This window comes from Panthera uncia, chromosome B4 (assembly GCF_023721935.1).
Source record: "Panthera uncia isolate 11264 chromosome B4, Puncia_PCG_1.0, whole genome shotgun sequence".
Taxonomy (NCBI): domain Eukaryota; kingdom Metazoa; phylum Chordata; class Mammalia; order Carnivora; family Felidae; genus Panthera; species Panthera uncia.
The window spans coordinates 120,757,624-120,777,981 of NC_064809.1; the positions used below are offsets into that span (position 1 = coordinate 120,757,624).

The 20,358-nt window shown below is 45.2% G+C and overlaps 1 protein-coding gene across 1 annotated transcript in view; it reads right to left on the reverse strand.

Annotated features, from left to right (window-relative positions):
* Positions 1 to 20,358, reverse strand: part of LOC125919913 (putative tetratricopeptide repeat protein 41) — a gene marked incomplete at its 5' end in the record, with an annotated part of 69,758 nt that overhangs the window by 33,795 nt on the left and 15,605 nt on the right. The window contains 6 exon segments of the mRNA XM_049626718.1: positions 4,266 to 4,444; positions 5,288 to 5,486; positions 11,585 to 11,824; positions 14,513 to 14,924; positions 14,926 to 14,961; positions 17,773 to 17,933. Of these exon segments, the coding sequence (XP_049482675.1) occupies positions 4,266 to 4,444; positions 5,288 to 5,486; positions 11,585 to 11,824; positions 14,513 to 14,924; positions 14,926 to 14,961; positions 17,773 to 17,933 (1,227 nt within the window).

Here is a 20,358-nt window from a genome sequence, read left to right on the forward strand (position 1 = left end):
TAATTTTTTATATCCATACCTGAGTCTGTACCTGAGCTTCCTATTTTGTTCCACTGAGCTGTCTATTTTTGCTCCCAGTAGCATTTTTAAAATTATTACAGCTTCATAATATGTTTAAATAAGTTGACATTCAAATTGCCCTCATTATTTTAAACTCTTACTCTCACATATCTTCTCCAAGAACTTTAAAATCATTTTGAAAATTTAGAAATGTTTTAATCCCATTGGGATTTCAATTAGAATTGTCTTATGTACATAAATCAACTGTGGAAGAACCGACAGCTTTACAATATTGAGTTGCTCTATCCAAGAATATGGTATGTCTCCCTATATACTAAAATTTTATTTTCTATAATTCTGAAACAGTTTTATAAAAATAAAGATCCACACATTTCTTGTTACATTTATTCGTAGATATTTCGTATTTCCTGTGGCTACTGTAAATTGTCTTTTGTTCTTTTTATTTTTCTGTTGAGCTATTTTTAAAATTATTTGTAAGAAATGATTTGTTCCATCTAAAATATTTAGAAGTTTCCAAAAGTATCAGAGAGCAAAACATCATACATTACTCATGAAAAGCTGATATTGTCCCATTTACTACAACCTTCTGACAAGATCCTGCACTGTAATGCATTTACCCTTTGCTCCAACAAGAAAGCCTGACCCTGCAAAACAATATGACTCTCCCCAACCCACCACATCTGCCACCTGGGAGGGTAGTCAGCCATCTGCCAACATGGAGCCATTCTGGGACCAGTCCTTCTGCCACATCTGTTTTTAGTCTGTCTCTTCTGGTGTTTGACTTTGTCTAAAAATGCAACTGCAGCCAGACATGGATTCTCTCTACTTTTTTGTGACCCAGGACTCCAGCTAAAAACAAGCTTATCATATCACAGATAATCTGTAAAACCTGACCGACCATGGTGTTGTCCTCTAGACTCAAAGACCTCCCGACCGGCCTTCCTTCAGAGATGTAACTTGCCCAGAGGCATCTCGCAAGGAAGGGCAAACCCAGGAAGCAAGTGGACAGGCAGGAAGCACCGGGCAAAAGCGATTTCCAGACTCAGAGCCAGGAGTCTTTTCCACCAACCGAGCAAGTTAGGGTTCTGGTTCTCATCACAGCCACCAGGGGGAGCCAAAGCACACAGTCCGGCGGCAGGCCCTAGGATGGGGGCGGGGCACGCATTCTTTTCCGGAGCTGCAGCCACAGACTCCTGGTGGGGAGTGACCTCACACACCCGTCGGCTCCCCCATCAGGCTGATGAGCCTGCCCACCCTCTCTTGGACCCGTACTGGCCTTGCTGAATTCTTCAGGTTCATCACTCTCCCCCTGACTCAGGGTCCTCAAACATGCTGTTCCCTCGGCCCTCTGTCCCATCGGCTCTCACTCCTCCTCCAAACCTCAGATGAAATGTCACTTATTCAGAGTGGCTTCTGCAGTTCCTGAGACAAGGCCACACCTCCTGCTCCGGGCTCCGGGCCAGGCCACCACCACCGTGTACCGCTCCCTCAGCTGCACTTCTCAGTAGGGTCTGTTTTATACTCTACCATAAGCTCCATCAGGGCAGGAGCCCTGTCTGTCTTGTCCACTGCTGCGTCCCTGGCATCTAGCACCAGGCTCACCACGACGCAGGCACTCGGTGAACGCTTGAATTAATTCAGAGGATCAGCTGGTAATCATGGCAAAGCACGCTTGCCCAGACCTCTTTATTAGAAGGGAGGACAGGGCTGAAGTGGCAAGCAATTCCTGAGACCGCAGCCCATAATACAGGATTTCTCAAAAACCTGCCTGAAAGAACATTCCAGCTTAAGGGCCTTGCCTCCAGCAGCACCCTAGGAGGGCAGAATGTCTCAGGACTGCGTGTGGCTACATAACCACGGTAGGAAAAGCCATGTCTGGGGGAGGCCCAGACAGCAACCAGACCCCTGGAAAGCCTCCTCTGACGATTCTACAGGATTCCTGCTATCATTAAACCCATTCCAATGAATCAAAGGCTATTCTATCACTTTGGTGACAAGTCTTATTGAGAAGAAAAGCTAGTAAAAACAAGATAAAAGGGGCTAGCCAGATGCCCGAGGCTTCCCTTGCATACTTTTGGCTTCCGTAATCTTGTTTGCCTGCTGCCTCCACCAACTAACTGCCCAGATAACACCACTGATAAGGGCCCCCTCCCCTTTTTGTTTTGTCTCTCCACCCCCTACCCTCCCAGCCATAAAAGGAGGCCAATGCCAAGGTTCGGGGCTCAGCCTTTGGAGGTGACTCCGCTGGGCCAGCACCCGTGGGCAATAAACAGTCTTTTCTGATTCCCTGAGAGTGCGTGGGCTTGTCTCTTCCTGGGCGCTGAGTATTTGCTGTAACATTATGACTTCTATTTTCAGCAACCCAAATGGGAGGACTTCAGGAAGACCCCCCCCCACACACACACACACACACAAATGGCCATAGACTGACTCTGCTTTGCTTTATGAAGACTGATGAGAGAAAGGGAATGAGGGCCTGGTTGCCATGAGAGAGAGGATGCAAGAGGCCATATTCCCAAGTAAAATCTATGGGAATCGGCCAAGACTGAACACGAGGGGTGAGAAAGATGGAAGGTGGCAAAGGCAGCAGTGATGGAGGCCGGGACCCCCTGCTAAAGAGCCTCCCCACCCGGGGTCTGGAGTAAGCAGAGACTACCCAGCAGCAGCTCAGAGCAGCATGCTTATGGAATCACCAGAAAGCCCTGCACATGTCTCCAGCCTAACTCAAAGGGACACATTCTGAACTAGGCTCATTTACATCCAGAAAATTCTCACACGCTGAAATGTTAGGTGATTTCCTCCCACTGGCAACCCCCAGCCCCCAGGCGTTTCCATCACCATAACAACCATGTGCCGACAAGCAGGGTGACATCATCAGGAAGGACTTTCACCCCCACCTCAAGATCTCTTCTGGGGGCTAGCTTCCAGCTTCCTATGACATACAGTGCTCCCCCCACACCACCTCCCGCCCCCTCCCTGCTTCCTCCGCCCTAAAGCCCTAAGCACTGATGCAATTCCAGAGGCATCCTGGCTTTATTCGACACACTGGAATCTGTGGAGGATCGTTTGGGTCCTTCCACACGGAGGGTTTAGTGGATCGGAGAAATTCCAAAGGTACATAACTCATACGTGGCAGTGAGAATACAGGTAAAGGCTACATGCTTAAGGACCAAAAGGGATGCTGGAACACCACAGCCCAAATCCACTCCTAACTACCCGGGAGACCTTGGGCAACTCGCTTCACCTCTCCGAGACTCAGTTTCCTGAGTTTCAACCAAGGCATTAGCAGGACTGCAGAGATTTGACGTGAATCAAGCAAAAGACATATAAAGAATTGAACTTAGAGCCTGGCCCGTGACAAATGCTCAAGATCTGTTATTATGACCACTAGACGGCAAAACCATGAGAGCAGGGGTCATTTTTGAACTAGTGTTGAATTCGTTGAACTAGTTCACTGATGATGTCAGTAGCACCCAGTGAGTCCAATGTCCCAGAGAAGGTGCGCAGTTACTATCTGTTGAAAGAATGAATGAGTGTTATTACTGTCTAGTGAGCCCGGAAATACAGGGGGAGAGAGAGAGACAGGCAAGGGAGAAAGGGAAGAAATATGAGCCAAAGTGCTGTCCAGATCCAAGCCCTTAGGCAGCAAGTCCAAGTACTGCCATCGCAATTCAGATCGAAGCCATCCTCGACAGCAATGGCGTGTCTCCAGGGCTGAGTGAGGGGCACCGGAGGGAGCTGGGGGCACTGTGAGCAGATGGAGGGAACACGGAAAGAACAAGCTGGGCGGGAGTATCCGAAATAATTCGGATTTGCATCTATGTCATCTGAACTACCCAGCTGGTCACTCAGGAAAGCTGTTGATTGAGCAGCAACACTGTAGGTGGCTCTCAGGAAAGGGGTCACATACACCGACCTTCCAAAAGGCCATCAAGGCTGCAAATGCAGATCAAGGAGGGAGATGTTAGCAGTGTGGTTGAAGCCACGAGAAAATAGAGAAAGAAAAAAATGCATAGGAAACAGCCACAGCAAGACGATACAGAGGAGCCATTTCAGAATTAACACTCCCCCCCACCCACCCCCATTTCCTAGCTTCAGAAATTGGTGGCCTACATTGTGGGTAGGAACACACAGGGAGGTCTGTTGGAGTGATTGGAATTAGATGAGGAAACGGGAGAACAGTAACTCTTGGCCACTTAACATCCCAGCGAAATGGACTATGGAAACCTAGCTACTCACTGTACCTGACGGTGTATGTCTCTTCCTCATTTTATGGCACTTCTCAGCTTTAACCTTGGCCACTGTGAGTAAATAGGCCCCAGCAGCATCATATCCGACTTCTGCTAACACATTCCAGTAGTGGATGAGGTGCAGCCATGTCCAGAAGCTCAGGTTTTGGATCTTCGATACAGAATCTGTGATACTTGTAACACAATGAATTCATGTGAGTCATTTTAGTATTTCATGCCTTGAAGGAAGCTGTTCGGTTTGCCCCATTCCATTAGCCTATTCATAAACTCCTTGACCACTACAACTTTGGTAGGTCACCAGATAGATGTGAACCTGTCCCTCTTAAGCAGTCAAAGCCATTGCCGCGTCTCTGTCCAGGAGGCCCCTCCTCTAGGCAGGCTCCCCGAATCTACCGGGCGGAGCAAGCCCCTCCCTGTCCCGAGCGTGCCCAGCTCTGGGTCTTTGCTCTAGCGAAGCACTGTCCCCCATGTGTGGCTCTTCTCTGGCTCCACATCTGCCCAGCTAGATAGAGCCAGATCTCACTCACTCCTGCATCCCCGGGGCCTCCAAGAACATGGGAGACAGAGTGGGTCAATGATACACGTCTGCCAAAGGGGTACATAAGAGGACAAGAAAGTAGGGGAGATGAAGAGAAGGAGAAGGGTGGAGAGGAGGGAGAAGATAGGAAAGGGAGGAGATTAGGTGGGTCTGGCAGGAGAATATAGCCAATCCTTTGTCCTTGCCCAGCCACAAGTCCTTCTCTCTCTGGAATCCTCCTCTCTGAGAGGAATCCATGTGGATTCAGGAGGGAAGAGAACACTGCAGAGCCAGACGATCCAATGGAGCAACGCTGGGAATCCATCAGCCACAGAAACTGGTGCTGAATGATGGGCCCATCCGAATTAATGAATGGGTTGCCGAACGACTAAATGAATGAATGTGCCCTGCTGAAACGAGCCATGGGTATCCGAACACAGTGTTTGGCAAAGGAGGAACGAAATCTGCCCAAATGCCACATAAAGAGGACACGTCTTACCTAGGACTTGACAGAAAGCTGCACAAACCCCCCCAGGAGCCACTCATTTTCAAATGCCACGGCAGCTCCTCAAATACCCTCCAGAAAGTGGTTTGCCGTTGGAAGTATCGAACTAAGATCTGGTGGAAATGTGTCTTCTTGTGATTTGTTGGGTTCTGAAAGGTATATGGACGGCTTTCTCTGACAGGAGTGACCACACCTATTGAAAAATCAGTGACAGTTGAATGCGTCTGCCTTCTTAGTATATGAAAACATACAGTAGATAACAGCTCTGTGGCCATAGACACAATGAAACAGTAGCTTGAAAAAAAACCTGAAATATTAAAAATATATCTTCTTTGATTTTTTTTAATGTTTATTTTTGAGAGACAGAGTGAGCAGGGGAGGGGCAGAGAAAGAGAGAGACACAAAATCTGAAGCAGGCTCCAAGCTCTGACCTGTCAGCACAGAGTCCAATGTAGGGCTCGAACCCACAAACTGCAAGATCATGACCTGAGCCGAAGTCGGATGCTTAACTGACTGAGCCACCCAAAATGCATCTTCTTATAAGTCAGTCTGAATTTACCAAAGAATTAGTTACAGTTGTGATCACTGACCCAGATTTTTGAGAAGCTAGGGAGCATGCTCATTTTTCATGGTGTCTTCCCCTCTCCCAAAGAAATATTTGTAACCCACTTTTCTATGTTAAACATATACCACAGCTACCACATAAATAAGCACTTTCCAAAATTTGAGGACACGCAATTTGGAGAAGTTCACCTGCCACCTGGGTCTCATCTAGGCCACGGGGAGCTAAGCAAATTAACGGCAAATTGGATGTTAGAGCCAAGTTTACTATGCTTTCACTAGCAAAGAGAAATGATTCCAACCAATCTTACTACCCAGAAACAACCTGCTTAAAAACAGAAGGGCTTGGTTTCATTAAAAACTTCAAGGGGGTGCCTGGGTGGCTCAGTTAGTTAAATGGTTAAGCATCTGACTCTTGATTTCAGCTCAGGTCATGATCTCACGGTTCGTGAGTTCGAGCCCTGTGTCAGGCTCTGTGCTGGCAGTGCAGAGCCTGCTTGGGATTCTCTCTCTCTCTCCCTTTCTCTCTTTCAAAATAAATAAATAAACTTAAAAAACAAAGAAGAACTTCAAGATACCTATCCTTGAAAGGTAAAATAGAAGTGTTTAAAATGTTCTGCTTGATGTTTTTTCTCACAAGATGAATGGGACACAGGGCTGGATGGCACACCTGCTTCAGAAACCCATGGAAGAGGAAGGAAAGTTCCTCCTTGCACTGAGCATGGCAAGGGCATTTTTGTGGGGAATGAGAGAGAAAGAGAACTGGGACAAATATTACCCCGCATCTGAGATTTAGAGTATTAAACACAATGCTTAACATGTACAAAACATTGTCATAAAAAACACTGAGTTTATTTTTTTTTAAGTTTATTTATTTATTTTCAGAGACACAGAGACAGCGTGAACAGGGGAGGGGCAGAGAGAGGCAAGAGAGAATCCTGAGCAGGCTCCATGCTGCCAGCACAGAGCCTGATGTGAGGCTCCAACTCATGAACCATGAGATCATGGCCTGAGCAGAAATCAAGAGTCAGATGCTTAACCGACTGAGCCACCCAGGTGCCCTAAGTTTATCTTTTTACAAAAATATCCTTGTGAGATATGAAAGGATATGAAAATCCCTGTGATTTTCCCATATAATTTCTCATGTCAACTTTCCTGGGCAAAGGGATGCCCAGAGAGCTGGTTAGGTACTGTTTCCCGGTGTGCCTGTGAGGGGGTTTCTGGAAGAGACTAGCACGTGAATGAGTCCACTGAGTGAAGGAGATTGCCCTCACCACTGCAGACGGGCCTCATCCAATCTGTTGAGGGCCGGAATAGAAAAAAAAAAAAAGGCAGAGGAAGGACAAATCTTCCCCTCGGCTCCAGCTGAAACCTCTGTCTTCTCAGCACTTCTGGGTCTCAGACCTTTAGACTTGGACTAGAAATTATAGCACTGACTCCCCTGGTCCCCAGTAGCACTACCACCAGCTTTCCTGCACCTCTAACTTGCAGACGGCAAGATCCTGGGACTTCCCAATGTCCACAATCACGTGAGTCAAAACCGCACAATAAATCATTTTCTAGATATCTATGTAGAGACACACACATAGAGAGATACATAGAGCTAGAAAGAGATAGAGAACTAATCCTAGTGGTCCTGTTTCTCCAGAGAACCCTAATACAATCTCCATATGACAAATGAAATTACTTAAAGTCAGAGGGGCCAGGTGGCTGGTCTCTGGCCAGCACGTGAGCGGAGAAGCAGGATTCGAACCTTCTGACTCGATTCCAGTGCTTCTCCACTTAACATGAGACGGGAGGAATGGCCTGACCACAGCATCATCTGTGCAAAGTTCAGCATGTTCTCACAGACACACTTTCTGGTGGACATCTCTGTACTGCTCCTTTCTCTCATGACAGGCTACATTGTGCTGTGTGGACAAACGACCTCAAAATCTCAGTGGCTTAAAACAGCAAAGGTTTATCATGCCATCACAGATAATGACAGTCCTGGCTCAATCTCCAAATCCAGGTCCGCTCACGCCAGGACTGACAGACCAGCCGCCATCTTGAACATTGCCAGTAGCCACGTACAGCTCGTTGGACAGAACGGGTCACAAGGTGCTACCCAATAAAGGGACCAGAAAGTGCTTCCCATGGTGGGTGGAGGGGCTGGAAATATTGGCAATTAGCTGTCACGGCCACCACGGTGCTCATCATTGTGCCGGACGCTGTATTAAGCATCTTACGTTAGGTATACTTAGCATTTTTAATACCCTCGAGGTGAACACTACCATTATCCCCATTTTGCAGGTGAGAAACTGAGTCTTAGAAAGTTAAGCACCTTTCACAAGGCCAGGCCAGTTCTGTCAGATTGAAAGTCCTTGCTCTTAACGAGAAATCATTTATAGTAGATGCCATAGCGATTGCCAGTCGGAAAGAAGGTAGACTCTTTGCGAAACAGCATGCGGGCCTGGGAGTGAGGTAAAGACAGGGTGAAATGAGGCTGCTCCTCTACCATGACCACAGTGTCACCTGCGGGTAGCAGGTGAACAGGTAGCGAGTAGCTCACACTTCCCTTCCTGTGCTCAGCCCTCCAGATCCTGATTCCACCACAGGCAAACACCAGAGGCTGAGGGTCAGTACTGGCTCCCAAAACAAGGGATATGGAAGCTTCTAGAAACGGCAGGCCCAAAAAGCCAACTGCCAGGAATAGCTGTGCATTCATTCAGCAAACATCTATTGAATGTAACTGGAGTGGGGCCCAGGGAACTCAGACCTGCTTGAAGGTGTTTGATGAAATGGAATAACACTTAGGCTAACAGAATTCAAGATTACCAGCTGATTTGCATGGATCATTTTGGGAAGGACAGTAGGTAAAAGGCCACAGGGGAGACAGATGAGTAAAACAAAGGGAGAATTCAGAATGGCTAACATTTCTTAAGAATTCACCATGGGCCAGGCCTAGTCTAAGTACTTGTAATTACATGAATTACACATTGAATGCTTGCTAGTCATAATGTTCTGAGCTTGGTACACTTATTATTTTACAAAAGAGGGATGTGGGTAGAAAGGGATCCGGTCTTCAGCTAGGAAGTGGGAAAGCCAAGGCTCACCCCGATCTAGCATCAGGGGCCACTTTTACCCATTATGCTAGGCTGGACCCTTCTACGCAACAATTAATCACTGCAAAATGGGCTTCACAGACTCGGTTTTCGGAGCTTCTATGAAGTGAGGGGTTATACGAAGTAAAGGAAGGAGCTCTTTCCAGGAAGGGCTCCCTGAGATCCCGGGAAAGGGTGAGGTCTGGGGGAGGAGGTCGCATGGCTCAGGTCTCCCAGAAAACACCTTCTCTCCCTTTGGACACCAGCACCATCCCGACACCTCAAGGGCTGGCTGCCAGAGGGCAAAGAGACAGGGATCCCAGCATGAGGCTTGGTTTTCCTGGGGGGAACCCTGCAGGGGCAGCGGGGAGGTACCCACGTCAGTAAGCACAAACCAGAAGAGCCTCTATGTGGTGGCCACAGCCAACAGACAGAGGAGCACAGGTAACACTGCTCAGGGTCTCCCGCAGGCACCTGGGGCAGGTGAGGACTTTCTAGGAGGCTGGTGGGAAACAGAACTGATACGACCTAACCTAGCCAGAGAACGTTCTGTGTACACAAGAAATAAATGGAATAACGTATATGAAGCGGCTGGCACAGTGAAAGCACTAAATAATAGTGGTGGTTATGATGGCCAGGGGCAACAAGATGTGACAATGCTCTGGCCACACTAGAACAGCATTTCCCAGCTTTCTGGGTCTCCCCCCTAACCCCCCTTTCCCTTTTCAGCCCCACTGATATGCACGCATGCACACACACATGTACACGCATATGTTCACCCACATACAAAGAGTATATAAGACCAAACAATCCTCAGCTCTAGTAGCAAAAAGGGAAAAGACGTTGCTGGACCACAGCCCAGGGTACAAAGCCTGCCTCTAGACTAGCCAATTTTTGGTAGGAGTAACTTAAGTTACAAATTGAATACAATACTTACAAACTGAAAACAATACTTAAACAGAGTATTAATTTCAAAGGAAAGAAGCATCCACATATACGTGTGGCTAAGAGACTAGTTTGCCTCAAAATAATTGATAAGACATTGGGACAAACTATGTCAAAAGATAGCCCTTTACCAAAAAATATCATAGCAGACTCAAGTCCTACAGCCTTCGCTTTGGCATCTTTTTTCTCCTTGTAGGATATGCTTTACTTCCCATGCTCAAGCTACCTGGAAGTGAATTGTTGCAATTACAATTCCTGGCGCCTCTGGTAAAGATGTATTCACATCCTGGTTGTTGTTGTTGTTGTCTTTGTTTTCCTGACAATAGTGAATATTGCCAGCAGTGCTTTCTTTAGGGGCTCACAGTGCAGAGAAGGGCTACAGCATATACCCAGAATTTTAACAGCCACACCATGGCCTTGTCCCTGCACCTCCAAGAGTGTTACTGTTCTACAGGAAAATGGAGAGACTAAGTGTGTTGCAAACCATCAGAGACCAAGTGAGCAGAAGAACTGACATCACACCTTAAGAGCATCCTCACTCCCCTCCCAACCCCCCCGCCCTGCTCTCTTCGCTACCTTATGTAACTTAAGAGGTGGTGGGAATGACGACAATGTAGGAGGGAAACAATCTTTTAAAAAAGAAAGTGAAAGAGGACATAGTAAACCCAAAAGGAAATTTGCACAGAGCTTAGAATCTTTGCAGAGGCTGTGATGTAAGGTTTTTGAAGTCCACGAACCTGAAGTTCTCTGTGTGGCTAGAGGGCTCTGCTTCTAGGTCAAGAGTCTGTGATTGCCATTGTTTCTCAGATTCAGACCTCAATCCTTTCAGAAGGGGATAAGAATTTGATTTCAGGGACGACAGCGTAGCTCAGTTGGTTAAGCATCCAGCTCTTGCTTTCGTCTCAAGTCATGATCTCATGGTTTGTGAGACTGAGCCCCACATTGGGCTCTGCATCGACAGCACAGTGGTTGTTTGGGACTCTCTCTCTCTCTGCCCCTCCCCACTTGCACAAGTGCACGCATGCTCTCTGTCTCTCTCAAAATAAATAAACTTAAAAAAAAAAGAATTTGATTTCAGAATTAGGGCAGAAACTGCTAATGCCTATCCAATAACCATCTCCCTCATCTTTGTTAGTAACAGATGCCAACCTTAGTTTAGGGTGGCAACACACCCCATTGAAACCTCTGTTCCCCAACTTTTCTCATATCTAACTGTGGCCAAATGACAATGTTTTAGAGACAGAGTGGAAATGTTGGTGAAAACCTGGGAAAGCTCCTTAAAAGCAAATGCAAACCCTTCTTTTCATCCTTCCTATTGCCCGAAATGCGATGGCTGGAGCTCCAGCAGCCATGCTGCTTCCAGCAGTCATCCACATGAGATGACCCTGAGAATGCAAGCTAATGTGTGGATCAGGGACATAGAAGGAAGAGGGTCCCAGATGACTTTGTGGAGCCAACAGGGCAGCCCTGAACTGCCTACTTTCAGAAAGTTCTCATGTGAGAGAATAAACCCTGGGATGTAAGCCATTGAAGTCAGGTCTCAGTTACTCACAACCAGGTACAAGTATTAATTTATATGACCATGTATACACATGTTTACAGATTCATTCCTACTTGAGAAATGCTAGCTGCAAGCTTTCCCTTGAATGCAAACTTCCCTTTTCCGAACTAGCAGGTACTTACACAGATTTAAGCCCTTAACCAAGAAGCTTGTGTTCCACAGCACTCCGCAGGGACTGGTGCCTGAAGTACAGGAGGCCATTGGGCTTCTCCTGGACCCACTGTCTGCTGGCATTGCGGAAGGCAGCCCAGTGCAACATGGTCACTTTGTAGTGATCCCTGTAGCCCAGCATGTCCAAAAGCTGGAATATCTCATCCTCGGCCAATCCACAATGTGAGATGCTCAAAAAGCACAGAGTGTCAGCCACCCAGCCATCCGGTGCTATACAGATAACACAATGACAGCAATGACAAAAAGAACTGTTCACATCTGCCAGGCATCATTCTAAATGTCTAAATGTCGTGTATGACTATACAACTTGTTTCCTTTAATCATCCTATAGGCAGATACTATATAACTTCCCCTGTCTTACAAATAAGAAAAATAAGGGGCGCCTGGGTGGCTCAGTCGGTTAAGTGTCCGACTTCGGCTCAGGTCATGATCTCGCGGTTCGTGAGTTCGAGCCCCGCGTCAGGCTCTGTGCTGATGGCTCAGAGCCTGGAGCCTGTTTCGGATTCTGTGTCTCCCTCTCTCTCTGACCCTCCCCCGTTCATGCTCTGTCTCTCTCTGTCTCAAAAATAAATAAACGTTAAAAAAAAAAAATTTAAAAAAAAAAAGAAAGAAAAATAAAGCCCAGAGATGTTAAATAACTTAGCCAGTCACACAGGAATAAGTGCAGAACTGGGATTTGAGCACAGAATGCCTGGCTTTGGAGCCCATACTTTCAGGCATTAAGTTATCATCCACTTTGTCCCAACTAATACGTCCATGTTAGCTATGGTTATAAGCTGGAAAGCTTGCCAATTATCATACTGCTGAGCAGTCTATTAATACTTTCAAATATCAAGTTTGCGTCGATGGGTCTGAATGGTTTTTTGGTATGATTGCTATCTTGCCACAGACACCACTGGAGCCAGCTCTATGTTACTCACCTGACCCTTAGCTTTTTCAGCCAGAGCTGGATTCCCGCTGGCTTTATGACCGACTCTAAAGAGATCCTCAAGACCACTGAGAGAAAGGACAAAGTCTACCATTCTAAATGGACTTCTTGTGCCAGGACTGGGGAATGAACCTCAAACACCTGTAATCTTTGAGCAGAGGGAGCTGCTCAGCCCCAGCTGTACAAGCTCCTTCTGAAGTTGACCCCAGGTTTACCAAGTTCTTCCTGTACCTGTGGCTGAGTGCCTTGGGCCTGAGGAGGGGTCAGTGGGCAGGAGGAGGAAAGTCAGCCGGGGACAGGAGGGCCTGGGCTTTCCCGCACAGTCCCAGACAAGCAGGAATATCCCTGGGCACAGCCATGGGCCACCTTGCCTGCGTGACCCTTCTCAGGGCACAGAGACCTTTCTTTCACCTCCTTGCAGGTGAAGGAGAGCACACTAAATTTGAAATTCATTTTATTTGCAGAAATACAAAGTCTAGAGCAAAAAAAAAATGGGGCAGGACAATATGTGGTCACACCAACCAATGTGTCTTTCATTGCAAGTATTTTCTGCTTCTTTCCCCACCCCCACATCCCCCTTCCTGCTCCATTCCAAATTCATCAAACTTAAGAGAAGGTTATTATGGTAGCAACTCAAGTTTCAAAAGCCTTTTGAAGATCCTAGCAGAGATAATGGCTTTGAGAACAAACTTTGCTTCTCAAAAGACTGTGGAATATCAAAAGACAAAAATGCCTGACCAACTCATGGGATACGTCTTTTAACCACAAACAACAGACTCAGTTACAGGGTGAGCTAAAGAGGACTGAACCAAGCAAGGTGGAGGAGACAGTGCGAGAAGAGAGCAACAGAGTTGCTCAGGTGGGCCTGTGCTGTTCCCTGAACCCAAGCTGTGAGCAGGGACAGGGAACCTACTGGATGCACCTGGGGACCCAATAGTACAGACAGCCTGTGCTGTGCCTCCCATTGGGAGCCTAGAAGGCCGGTGCCTGTAGATCTTCTGATGCCCCCAGAACCGGAGAGCAGAAACCACTATGGGGACACCTACAGAGCCAGATCTCTGAAGGTGCAGTGAGCAACCAACATTCTCTGTCGGGAATGCTGAGTACCCATAAGACTATGGGCTCCAGGAGAGTGCACATGTTAGTGGAGGAGAGGGGCCTCCTCACATTAGAGTGAGGGAAAATAGCAGCAGATGGCAGCATAGATCGAACAACCCAAGAACAGATGGGAACACAGCCATCCTAAAGGATGCCAGCATTGGAGGAATTCAGTATCTGTGGACCATCTGGGGCCATGACCACCTCAGTGGAAGCCAGCAGGGACAGATGACAACCAAGGACATCCAGCACCAAGACCCTCAGATTTAAGCTCAACCCCAAAGAAACACACACAGGAAGGACACAAATCCTCTCTTGACTGAAAACACCCTGAATTGTACCAAAAAAAAAAAAAAAAGCTGAATTGACGGATTTAACCTAGATGAACTGAATTAGGTTTCTGCCATCACTTGAACTATAGGCTCAAAAGAGTTGAGTTATAGAAATAACAAAGGCCCATTTCTTAGATTCCTGAAAAATTGTCTAATATGGTTCCCTTTACAGTCAGCATAGAACTCCCTAGACAGGGTTGTTGGATTTAGCAAATAAAAACGCAGAGTAACTAAATTTTAATTTTAGATAAACAACAAATTAATTTGGGGTATAAGTATGTCCCATGCAATAATCTGGGATATACTTGTAATGAAATTATTTATTTGTAATTCAACTAATTTTTAGTATAAGTGTGTCCCATGCAATAATCGAGACATACTTTTACTAAAGGACTGTTCTTTGTCTGAAATTACAATTTAACTGGGCATCTTGTATTTTCTCTGACAACCCCATCCTTGGGCCCTCCTCCTCTGGGTGGTCCACCATACATCTTTCTCCCTGTGGACTCTAGCAGGTTGTCAATACTGGCCAAGGCTTACCTTCTCCTACAGCCACCGTGTCTGAATTTGCCTTTTTTGGTGTAAAAGTCCAGCTATAGTCCTCAATCCAGCGTTTCAGAATCAATTCCCAGAGCTCCTGAACAGACACCACCTCCAAGTACTCCTTCAGACACCGATACTCACCTCGGTAGATTCTACATTCTCTGAGTTCATTCGCTAGGATCGTGAGTTTTAAAGGATTCAGGTTTGTTTTTTTCCTCAAAGTGGATTGGCTCTGTTGGAGGGCGTCTTTGTTGGGAATGGAGAGACGCTGCCTAAAGACGTTTAGTTTCACTTCTTTGTCTCCTATGCTAATGAACTCCACCGTCCTCACATCTGGGCGAGCACATAGCAACTTGTAGGACAGGCTGGAGGAGACAGCGCTCGTGATGAATTTGCAATGAGGAGGCAGCAGGCAGCGAGCATGGCAGCCAAGAAAAATCTTTTGCCTGGTGGAGAAAGTCAAAGACATTTGAAAACTTTAAAGACTTTAAAACTACTTTGCTGATGGTTTTTAAACTTAGAGCAGCTAGAATATAGGGAGTAAGTAGAGGGTCAAGGGCTGGGGTGAAGGCTATTAGCGATAAGGTGGATAGTAAGCAATATGGTGATGATACCAATTCACACTCTACAGAACTATATTCACGGACTTACCCATCTGTTATGAATTTGATAGTACAAAGGTGACCTCTCAAAAGAGGTTTGTACGGGGCACCTGGGTGGCTCAGTCACTTAAGTGACTCTTGATTTCAGCTCAGATTACGAACGCACGGTTCATGGGATCGAATCCCACATCGGGCTCTGTGCTGACAGTGCAGACCCTGCTTGGGATTCTCTCTCTCTCTCTCTCTCTCTCTCTCTGCCTCTCCCTGCTCTCTCTCTCTCAAAATAAATAAACAGTTAAAATAAAAAATAAAAAAAGGTTCCTACAAGCAAGTAATCTGACAAATCTTAGGCTTCTAAAGAATGACCTATAGTGACAATCAAGGGAAATCTAAGAGTGCAAACTGAACCATTCAACTGAAAACCAGAACATTGTTTTATGATGAAGAATCTTGCTTTGTACAGCAATACTATTATAAATTAAATGGCTTTATTTGGGGACAAGATAAACACCTAATCAGATCTTTCTAGATTCCTTTAACAGCCTTTCCTACACCTCTTTGACTAATAATCGCAAATATAATAATAATAATAACAACAGTAACTACCAAACAGTGACTGCTTACTCTGAGCCAGGCACTGAGCTGAATGTGTCTTCGGGTACTGTTAGGGATTTTTATTTTTATTTTTTTATTTTTTGATACTGTGACATTTCTCTGGGGCCTTAGAGATTCAGGAGAAACTGTTTTTCCCAAGGCAAGCTAAGTCCCGGGGGTGGTGGGCAGCTTGCCTGGAACATGCCTGTCATGTGCAGACCCACAGATCCAAGAACACACCCCCACCTACCTTCTCATCTGACTCGCATTCACCAAGCCAATATTTCCCTGCCCCATATCATCATCCTGGGGCTAGGACCAGACAACTAGGGACAACTATGCCACAAAGCCTGCTGAAATTACACAAACTAGCCAATCCTGAATGGCTTCCTCTACCTTTCCCACGGGAACCCCAATGAAGGCTTTGGCCTTGGCCTTCTCCTGGCTCCAGTCTTCTGCCTCCTGACCACCCTGATACTTCCCCTGGGGCCCCGAGTGGCAAGGCGCATCTCCTTCTCTCAGGAAATGTAAGTAATCGCTTCCTTCAATGCCATTGGCATCTCCGTGCCATCACTCGGTCATCCTCCTATATATCAAAGCCCAGCACTTGTCACAGTTTGCAATCTTGTCCTTATTTGTGTAATAGCATCATTAACATCAGCCATCCCCTGTTAGAATGAAAGCTCCATTTCTCTGCAGGGACCATGTCTGACTCTGCTTGTAGTGCTTTTGCTATAGTGAGTGGTCAAGAACTATTTGCCGAATTTGTGGTGGTTGCCATGCATTAAATTAAAAAGATTATAAAACAATACGGTGTGTAATTTCATTTACATAAGCGTCAAGGAGTGTACATAGACACCCATAGAAGAAGGAAGGCTATACTCCAAAACGTAGAAGAGTGGTGAGACTGTGAGTATACCTAATTTTCTGTTTTCTTTTTCTTCATCATATTTTCTATCAGAAACATATATTACTTACCTAATTTATAATTTACATGTGTTTTTAAGTTTTAGATAAAATTCTTCACAAGGTTCCAGTGATCCAATATCAGCTCAAACAGAAGAAAAACTAAGGAGGGGCACCTGGGTGGCTCAGTCAGTTAAGCGTCCAACTTCGGCTCAGGTCATGATCTCATGGTTCATGAGTTTGAGCCCCGTGTTGGGCTCTGTGCTGACAGCTCAGAGCCTGGAGCTTGCTTCGGATTCTCCCGCTCTCTCTGCCCTTCCCCCATTCACACTCTGTCTCCCTCTCCTTCAAAAATAATCGTTAAAAAAAAAAGATAAGAAAAACTAAGGAGAGCAACCAATCGATGGGATTTGGTATGTGCATAATCAGTATCGATGACGCAGGTCATAATATACAACATAAAGAAAATACTAGGAGTCCAATAAATGCCTGATCAATGTATAAAATGGGGGGGGGGGGGGGGGCGGTGCAGAATCAGGCAGAAGTAAAGGTCACAGTTTCCAGAACCAGACTGTCCATGTCTGAATTCTGAGTCTAACACAATCTTAGGATGTTGGACAAGCCACCTAACACCTCCATGCTCAGTCCCCTCTGTATAAACAGGGATGATGATCACAGTCTCTCTTTCATAGGGTTCTTCTGAGAATTAAATGCGTTAATATTTGTAAAGTGCCTAGAAAGGTGCCTGACCCGTTGTGTCACAGAAGTATTTCTTCAATAAAACATATAGTAGTAGCTATAAGCAATGCTGGCTATAGCTACAGATATGCAATGCAATGGAAAGGTGTTACAGGGGCGTCTGGGAGGCTCAGTCAGTTGGACATCCAACTTCGGCTCAAGTCATGATCTTGTGGTCATGAGTTCAAGCCCTGTGTCAGTCTCTGCACGGACAGCTCAGAGCCTGGAGCCTGCTTTCCTCCCTCACTCTCTCTCTCTCTCTGCCCCTCCTCCGTGCTCATTCTCTCACTCTCTCTCTCTCAAAAATAAACATTGAAAAAAATAAATAAAAAGAAAGATGTTACATACCTTCTAAATTATGGAGTTTTCTTTTTATAAAGCAGTAATAAAATAGGTATTATTTTAAAAAGAGATTACCTTCTGTCCTAAAATCCCATAAATGCCAATCAATTCTTCAATTCCATCTAGGACAAGTATGCATGGCTTTAAATTGATGGAAGCAATGAAAACTTCCACAAGAAGTGAAAAGACTAAGACATTTGAGCCTTCGTTAAGAACATCAGTTTCAAGCTGAGTACCTAGAGCATAGGAATTTGTTCAAATTAGGCAAAAATGTTTCCATCATTGCTAGAATATGTTAATGGGATGGGGAGGCGGAAGGGGTTGGGAACAATGAGTGCTATTCACAGCTGTACAGCTGACACATATAGGTATATGTGTGATTAGCAGCCTAAAAATATTCAACCCAAAAGGGATAATGATATTTACCACCAGATGTCTCCTATACATTTTCAGGATTTTATATAAAAAATATTTTGTATGATTCCAAAGCATTACTCTCATCTTCCAAAATGCAAAAATAGTTCATGTTACAAAGAGCTGGATGGGAAGAAAGAGAAGCCAGTCTATGCAGTCTGCGAAGTTTATGCAGCTCTGTAACATCAGGTGGCTGTTTAGGGGCCACGGCTACCACCTGGGTGGTCCAGCAGGGGCACACACGCATCATCCCCCACCACTGCCTGGTCTCTTCAGTTCTCACCCACATCAAATCTGACATAACCAATCCTAAATTACTCTATCCGCAATATTGGACGCCAGACCTTCGAATCTGTAAATTACCAGGGAAAATCATGCTATAAACCAGCAAAGGGCAAAGGATGTAATTTGAGAGGACCAACTTGCAAACTCTGATTGCGTGACATAGCAGAGAGCAACCCAAAATTGTAATCAACTGCTTAATACTTTAAGAGCATTTTACTACATACAACTTTGGTCTTGCTTTTATTTTTCAAAGGCCATGTTTCCCATAGAAATTTAGGCACATTAGAATCTAGAAAACCAAGTTATGCAAAGAAGCTTTTAATGGATTTACATCTCTCAGGTGCATTAAGATTCTGTTAGAAGCATATTGAATAACTATGTTTAACAATACTTATTGGTTGCCTGTTACGTGCAAGGTTCTGTGCTCAATGCTAAAAGGAGATAAAAATGATCTATAAATAAAGTCAAGGAGTTAAGGGAAGTGAAAATGGGTTCAGTACACACAAAAAAAACCACATTTCAAGGCAGAATATGAGTCTGAAGAGTACTGGAGTGTGATGCAGAACCATCACAATGAAGACAAGCTTCATGCAGAAGACATGTGAGACGAGCTTCGGGGAATGCACAGGTAGAGATGAGGGCAAAGGAATATCAAGCAAGACAAAGCAAAGGTAAAGGTCTGGAGGTAGGAAAACACATGAGCATTCAAAAAAACAGGAAGCTGATTAGAGCAGTGGAACTCAACAGGAATTCGAGATGTCCTAGAACACAGGACAGTCACACACAATGCAGCTGTGTCCTGGGGTCTACCTGCTTTCACATGTTCTGCCAGACAGTCACTTGGGTGGGGGGTGGGGGGAGAGGGGGTAACCTTATTAATGACCTCACCTAGAAACCAACTCCATTTTCATGTAAATGCAAAGTAATTTTTGCACCGATTCAAAACACATTGAGTTTCCTAGGAATACAACTACCATAGAAAGTGATGGAAGATTATATGTTGTTTCGTCTGAAATGATGCCAAGATTTCAGAAAATCACGACCCTGATGGGAACACTGCTCACGATGTTGGAGCCTTGACTACAACACACCCATGGATGTCTGCACTAGCAGCTTTCGAAAGCATGGTCATTTTCCATGACCTGCCTACTCCACTGTGGCTTCTACTGGAATCATGTCTGAGCATTTACATATTGGAATGCATATTATTTTGCAATAAATTACTTTACCTTTCTCTTTTACATTATACTAGAGGGTTACATTGGGTTTTTTTATTGAGGTATAAATCACAAATGATACTACATTAGTTTCAGGCGTACAACATAATGATTCAATATTTGTATACACAAAATGATCACCACTGTAAGTCTAGTTACCATCTATCACTGCACGGATACAAAAACACTTTTTTTCTTGTGACCAGAACTTTTAAGATGTACTCTGACGGGGGTGCCTAAGTGGCTCGGTTGGTTAAGCTTCCAACTTCGGCTCAGGTCACGATCTCGTGGTTTGTGAGTTCTAGCTCTACAGGGGGCTCTGTACTGACAGTGTGGAACCTGCTTTGCATTCTGTCTCCCTCGCTTTCTGCCCCTCCCCCACTTGCATGCACTCTCTCTCTCTCACTCTCTCTCTCTGAAAAATAAACATTCAAAAAAACGTACTTTTAGCCACTTTCAAAATATGCAAAACAGTATTATTAACTATAGTCACCATGCTATACATGGCAGCCCCAGGACTTACTTATTTTATAAATGGATATATTGATTTTTAAAGATATTTTGGTATCAGAAAATGACTATAAAATCAATGACTTGAAGATTGTATATGAATGCAAGACATAAAGGAGAAGAAAGAATCAAAACAAGATAGTCTGAGCTTGGATCACACAATTAAAAGTATTTTTTTTTTTCAACGTTTTTTTTTTTTTTTTTTTTAATTTATTTTTGGGACAGAGAGAGACAG